At 35.0% G+C, this 7,600-nt stretch overlaps 2 protein-coding genes across 2 annotated transcripts; both read right to left on the bottom strand.

Annotated features, from left to right (window-relative positions):
- Positions 1 to 5,784: 5,784 nt before the first annotated feature.
- On the bottom strand, positions 5,785 to 6,357 carry LOC145270101 (uncharacterized). Its single transcript, XM_080125703.1, has one exon. The coding sequence runs from the start codon at positions 6,355 to 6,357 to the stop codon at positions 5,785 to 5,787; it is 573 nt and encodes a 190-aa protein (XP_079981829.1).
- Positions 6,358 to 6,592: 235 nt separating this feature from the next.
- Positions 6,593 to 7,045, bottom strand: LOC145270100 (uncharacterized). Its single transcript, XM_080125702.1, has one exon. The coding sequence runs from the start codon at positions 7,043 to 7,045 to the stop codon at positions 6,593 to 6,595; it is 453 nt and encodes a 150-aa protein (XP_079981828.1).
- Between the last annotated feature and the right edge of the window lie 555 nt (positions 7,046 to 7,600).

Below are 7,600 nucleotides of genomic sequence, written 5' to 3'. Positions count from 1 at the left end.
CATGAACAAAGCTTCTTAGAAGTGCATGTCAGTGGAACTCTCTGGCGCTTGCCTGTTTCCCACCTGACTACAACTTGGACATATTCAAGTCCAACATAAACAAACTCCTGACAAACCGCCCTCTTAAGTAAGACACTCTATCAAAACCCCCAATACTAAGGATTACTACAATACTATCTCATTTATTACTGTACACGCAATAACCTTATTCCCGAGTGGCCTTCGGACCTTGATAAGTGGTGACCCCCATGTAAAAAAAAAAGGAAAAAAACTCGAGCATCAAAGTTATCGAGTGTCATCTACCGATGTTAATGTTAAATTATCAGATGCATGCATGTTAAGAAATTTAACAAAAGAAAAAGTAAACTTATTCTTGGAAAGAAAAAAATCAGTAAAAAAGACAATAACGAGTTTTCCAAATATTAAGCAATGTAATTCCTTATGTTATGAATGATGGCCACCACTGATAACATAAAGAATTACTTAGCTTATTATCCATAAAAATACTTCTTTGCGTCAATTTTAAATGTGATATTGGTTTTCAGCATACCCGAAAACCTATAGAATTCGTCATGGTAAAGATGACTGTTAAGGTTGAAAGTAAGTAACAATTTACCAAAACGGCTTTAAGGAAGCCCCTCCCCCAAATATTACCGTGTGGCCAGAAAGTGGGTGCTCATTTTACATTAAATTTATATAGAAAAGTGATCCTCACTTTTTGAAAAAATAATTTCCTCATGTCATGAAAACTAATTCTCTGCACCTTTTAAAATTCTCTTTTAAAACATTTATTCATTTTCAGCATCCTTGAAAACCTATAAAAGTCGTCATTGTAAAGAATATTTGTAATTTTTAAAGATTTAAGACATTGACCTTTTTTTATATTTAAGTCATTAGTGAAAACAAAATTTGATTTTTTTAAAACTTGTGAAACGCCAAACGGTTAAAAACACATAAAATTAAATTGATAAAATTGTTTATTTATTTTTGGTAAACGATAAAGAAGTTTTTTTTTTTTGTTTAAGTCAGTTTAAAATAAAAACAATCGATAGCGAAAATTTTTCAACAATAAATTAACATTTTCATGAGGATTATTATTTTTCTGATTTCATGTTTCAATAAAGAACAAAAATCAAGAAAAATGTTATCAATTCTGTACGTGAAAACGCATACAGAATTGGCCACCACTGATAACATGAAGAATTACGTATTGACCTTTTTTTTTATGTTTACGTCAGTATTGAAAACAAAATCTGATAAATTAGTGACCATTCGATAATAATCCGATGAAAAAAAGATAAAAATAAAAAAATACACATACGTGCGCTATGTAGTAATACTTACGTTTTTGTTTTATAATCTGCTTTCGATTAACTTTTTCTGCTTTTATAAAGGAAACGATTTTTCAAATGTGATTGATTTTACAAGCTCAACTTAACATTCAAGATGACGAACGGAAGAACAAGTTCGCAGAAAACAAAATTGAAGAGGAAAAATAAATAAATAAATTATTTCGAAATAGAGCCAATCTATTTGGTGAATATCACGGATAAAATTAGTATTATTTTATTTAATATTTTAATATTTACATGAGTGAGAACAGATTACAAGTTTCATCTTTATTAATTCTCTAATTCATTGGACGTGCAATTTAATGGCGGAAACTGATAGCATTTTAAAGCCGCTGTTTCGTATTTTAATTAATTTATTTTTTTCTAGATTTCCGATTATTTCTTGATTGTGTTTTAAAGATTAATCTATGTATACAGTAATACAAATCCGATTAATCTAAAGTTAATCTATACGAGAAAAAATTATTAAAGAGATTAAATGTAAAAAATTACAGGTGAAAAAAAAGTTATAATGAAAACTGTTTGCACGTTGGAAGAAAGTGACAAATTCATCTAAATTTAAAAGTTAAATAAATTCCTTGTAAAACCCCAAAATTCCCATTAAGAATAAATACTAGTTTTCTGACCCTATTTCAAAGATAACTAGTAAAATAAAAGGTAATATTGGCAGGTTTCTTACCGGCTCCCACAACGAAAAATAGTTCGTCCCAAAGTTGTATCAAAAAGCGGAACTTGATGTGAGAACGGAAACGAAACGAAAATTCTTCCGTTTTTTTTTTTTGTTAAATACTGTAATAATTAGTTTTAATTATTTTCTTCTGTATCTTCACTTTTCACCGCAACAAAAAATAAGGTAGAAAAATATTTTGTAATAAAAAAAATATTAGTTGCATTCAAAATAATTAATAATAATTCACGGGTTTGGGGAATTTTGCCAACAAACCAAAAATGACAAAGTAAGATAAGTTACTCTTCTACCTACCTGGATAAGTTGTGTATTTTAATGCTTTTATTCGGTTCGATAGGTTACTCTTCTACCTACCTGGATAAGTTGTGCATTTTACTGTTTTTATTCGGTTCAATTAGTTACTCTTCTACCTACCTGGATAAGTTATGTATTTTACTGTTTTTATTCGGTTCAATTAGTTACTCTTCTACCTACCTGGATAAGTTATGTATTTTAATGCTTTTATTCAGTTCAATTAGTTACTCTTCTACCTACCTGGATAAGTTATGTATTTTACTGTTTTGATTCGGTTCAATTATTTTCATGCTTTTATTCGTTTAGATAAGTTACTCTTCTACAAACTTGAATAAGTTATGTGATGTAATGTTTTTATTTGGTTATTTTACCTGGATAAGTTATGTATTTTAATGCTTTTATTCGGTTCGATGAGTTACTCTTCTACCTACCTGGATAAGTTATGTATTTTAATGTATTTGAATGCTTTTATTCGGTACAAAAATCGCTTATGGCCGCCGTGTTACATTACATGAAACATGCGGAAAAGCAGATTTTGTGTTGGTCTACCAGGTCACAATTACCAAATAACCCCCATAAAAAAATTACCAGACCCCCCTACCCCTTATAATGTTGAGGGGGGGGGGTCCTGTCTGGCGGGAATCAAACAGCATTAAAGAACGACAACACGGACATAGGCGTTAACAATAGAACGGTCGCCAGAGGACTGCCGCCTGAGCTTACTTTATTAGAGAATTGCTCATCTAGGGTTATGTCCCTTTACTTGTTGACATCCCTCCCCATCTTGGTGGGACAACCTGTCTTTTTTTAATTTTTACTATTTTTTTTTATTTTATTTATTTATTTTTAACTTACTTTATTAGAGAATTGCTCATCTAGAGTTATGTCCCAGTACTTGTGGACATCCCCCCCCCCCATCTTGGTGGGACGACCTGTCTTTTTTTAATTTTTACTATTTTTTTTTATTTTATTTATTTATTTTTTAACTTACTTTATTAGAGAATTGCTCATCTAGAGTTATGTCCCAGTACTTGTGGACATCCCCCCCCATCTTGGTGGGACGACCTGTCTTTTTTTAATTTTTACTATTTTTTTTTATTTTATTTATTTATTTTTTAACTTACTTTATTAGAGAATTGCTCATCTAGGGTTATGTCCCTGTACTTGTGGACACCCCTCCCCCCCATCTTGGTGGGACGACCTGTCTTTTTTTTAATTTTTACTATTCTTTTTATTTTATTTATTTATTTTTTAACTTACTTTATTAGAGAATTGCTCATCTAGGGTTATGTCCCTTTACTTGTGGACATCCCTCCCCCCCCATCTTGGTGGGACGACCTGTCTTTTTTTAATTTTTACTATTTTTTTTAATTTTATTTATTTATTTTTTAACTTACTTTATTAGAGAATTGCTCATCTAGGGTTATGTCCCTGTACTTGTGGACATACCTCCCCCCCCCATCTTGGTGGGACGACCTGTCTTTTTTTTAATTTTTACGATTTTTTTAATTTAATTTTTTTTTTTAACTTACTTTATTAGAGAATTGCTTATCTAGGGTTATGTCCCTTTACTTGTGGACATCCCTCCCCATCTTGGTGGGACGACTTGTCTTATTTTATTTTTACTATTTTTTTTATTTTATTTTATTTATTTTTTTAACTTACTTTATTAGAGAATTGCTCATCTAGGGTTATGTCCCTTTACTTGTGCATATCCCTCCCCATCTTGGTGGGACGACCTGTCTTATTTTAATATTTACTACTTTTATTTATTCATTTATTTATTTATTTTTTTTTTAACTTACTTTATTAGAGAATTGCTCATCTAGGGTTATGTCCCTTTACTTGTGGACATCCCTCTCCATCTTGGTGGGACGACCTGTCTTATTTTAATATTTACTACTTTTTTTTTATTTTATTTATTTATTTATTTTTTTTTAACTTACTTTATTAGAGAATTGCTCATCTAGGGTTACGTCCGTTTACTTGTGCATATCCCTCCCCATCTTGGTGGGACGACCTGTCTTATTTTAATATTTACTACTTTTTTTTTATTTTATTTATTTATTTATTTATTTATTTTAACTTAGTTTATTAGAGAATTGCTCATCTAGGGTTATGTCCCTTTACTTGTGGACATCCCTCCCCATTTTGGTGGGACGACCTGTCCTGTTTTACTTTTTACTATTTTTATTTTATTTTATTTTATTTATTTATTTATTTTTTTAACTTACTTTATTAGAGAATTGCTCATCTAGGGTTATGTCCCTTTACTTGTGGACATCCCTCCCCATCTTGGTGGGACGACCTGTCCTGTTTTACTTTTTACTATTTTTATTTTATTTTATTTATTTATTTATTTTTTTAACTTACATTATGGTGGCCGTAAATAAAGTATATTCAAGAAAGGTATTCCACAGGAAAAAAAATGGATAAAGAGGTTCTGAAGTTAATAAAGAAATCGAGAAGTTTATTGAGAATATTTACAGAGACAGCATGTTACCTTTTTAAGTGTTCCCGCCCCGGGAAGGCTCTCACAACCGGTGACCGGTGATAAGGTTCTTTCGATAAACAATTCCGATGGTGAATTGCTCATCTCGCCATAACAATTATGAAGTCTTTGAGTCTAGCTGGGGGCAGTCTTTTTCGAGATGGGTTTTGTCTCGGTAACTAGTCAGCTATTTGTTGTTTTGGGCGTCTCCAGGTCTTCTGGGATGTGTGGATTGTACTCACCTTCAGAGTCAGGGTTTTCATCCCTAAGTGTTATGCATTTTAACAAAGAAGAGTTTCAAGTCACTTGGTGGTTTCCTCTCTGAACAGTTATCATACTTCCCTTCATTTTTGTAACAGTATATGGTTTAGGATTGTATGGTGGTGACAGTTTGTTTTACTTTTTCTGTCTGATCAAGACCTTATCACCCAGGTTGAGAGCTGTTGTTTTTGTCTTTCTATCGGCATACCCCTTCATCTTCTCCTTTTCTTTGGAGTCATTTTCTTTTATTTTTTCATGCATCGGCCCTGTTACTGGGCTTTCGATACCATTTGGTATGCCGGTGTTCATTTTTCGGCCCGTACAGGATTCAATTGGAGATATTTTTGTGGTGGTATGGGGGGTGGCTCTATATTGCCTTAGGAAATGTGGTAACTTTGTCTTCCAGTTGTGGCCTTCCATCATGGCTGCAAGAACGTATTTTTTTACGGTGCACATAAAACGCCCTACCTCACCATTTGCTTGAGGCCATAAAGGTGTAATGCGTCTATGTTTGAAACCTGATGTGCCGCTATGTTTCTAAAGTCTTGACCTTGAAATGGCGGACTGTTATCGGATTTTAGAACGGTCGGATATCCTTGTCTAGTAAAGACCATATTTAGACGGGGAATGACTCTAAATGCAGATATTGAGGGTATTACCTCCTCTTCAGGGAATCGGCTGTAATCGTCTTTTATGACTTACACATAGTCACCTGATGGGAACGGACCTGCAAAATCGACCGGTGCAACTGGTAGTGGTAAGAAGTCACGGCTCATGTGCCTTGGGTCTGCGGCTTGGCAGGGAATGCATCCATGTATTCCTTCCTCTACCAGTCGATCGATTCCTGGGAACCACACCTTTTCCCTTATTAGATGCTTGGTTTTGACCATGCACTGGTGAGATTGATGGGCTATATCGACTGATCCCTTCCTTAATTTTGAGGGAATTACAAGCCAGTGTCCTTGAAGGACGAGATCATTGTGTATTGAAAGTTTATCCTTAAATGGGGAAAAACTTGACAGCTGTGTGTCATTCCACCGTCCATCTTTAACAGCAACCGTGACCTTTTGTAACTGCAGGTCCTGTTCTGTGGCTTGTTTGACTTCTACAAGAGTTAAAGATTTTGGTATTGTATTCTGAGCTACATACCTTTTGTAGGCTTCTGCTACAATTTCTTTAGATGGTATGTGTTGTAGGTGACGTCTAACATAGTCCGCAGGGTTTTGGTCATCTTTCCTGGAACGGTATACCAGGTTGTACTGGTAGGGCATGAGACGAAATAGTTCAGAGGCTGCATTCACGCAAAAACTTAAACGCTTGTAACAAAATAAACCTGCATGTGTGGCAAATGTCGTTATATATCTGCTGGACTCTTCCAGTTCTAGTTGATGATAAGCATTGGAGAGGTCTAGTTTGCTGAAAACTCTACACCATTTAAGTCTGCTATTAAGTCGTCTACATTTGGCATTGGATGTTTTATCCGTTGAATGGCTTCCTTTGCCTTTCTCATGTCAATGCAAATTCATACGCTACCATTTTTTTGGGGGGAACTACCACAACCGGGCTAACCAAGGGGGTAGGTCCAGTGACTTCTTCAATCACATCTATTTCTCTGAGATGTTTAAGTACAGTCTCCACGTCTTTTGTCACATGGAAAGGTATCCTGCGGTGTCGCTGTGTTACTGGGGAAACCGAGGACTCAATGTGGAGATTAATGATAACTCCGGAAATTTTTCCTATCTTTCCATCAAACAAAAGTGTGGGGAACTCGCCTTGAATTGGGATCGTCACATTGAACATGAAGTTAAACGTTATCATCCCCAGTGCTCCAGCAGAATGACCACTGTTGACTACAAATATCTTAGCCTTACAGGATTTATCACGAAATTCTATGCTTGCATTAATAAATCCTCGGATGGGTATGGCATGTTTAGATCTGTACGCAAATATCTGGGTCATTGTTTTGTTTACACGGAGTTTTTGTTTTAAACCAGCATATATGTGTCCAGCAATTATATTGACACTGGGAACTACCACAACCGGGCTAACCAAGTCCAGTGACTTCTTCAATCACATCCATTTCTCTGAGACGTTTGAGTTCCGGCTTCACGTCTTTTCTCCTGTGGTGTCACTGTGTTACTGGGGGAAACCGAGGAGTCAATGTGGAGATTAATGATAACTCCAGAGATTTTTCCTATCTTTCCATCAAACAGTGTGGGGAACTCGTCTTGAATTGGTATCGTCACATGGAACGCTGTCGACTACAATATATTAGCCCTACAGGATTTATCACGAAATTCTATGCTCGCATTAATAAATCCTCAGATGGGTATGACATGTTTAGATCTGTACGCAATGTGGAAATTCTTGCATTCTTTTCCTCGGGCTAGACAAGTCGGATGTGTAGAAGAGTATCGACAATAGTGACACGTTTGCTGTCCGCTATCTTTTTTTGTCCACCAGGCGGTCGATTCTTTGAGGTGTTATGGCGACTGTTTTGCCGCGCGTGTTCGC

This window comes from Euprymna scolopes, chromosome 46 (assembly GCF_053919585.1).
Source record: "Euprymna scolopes isolate OS-2025 chromosome 46, ASM5391958v1, whole genome shotgun sequence".
NCBI classification, from domain to species: domain Eukaryota; kingdom Metazoa; phylum Mollusca; class Cephalopoda; order Sepiida; family Sepiolidae; genus Euprymna; species Euprymna scolopes.
The sequence above is the reverse complement of the archived record's forward strand: the minus strand, read 5'-3'. Positions and strand labels throughout refer to the sequence as shown.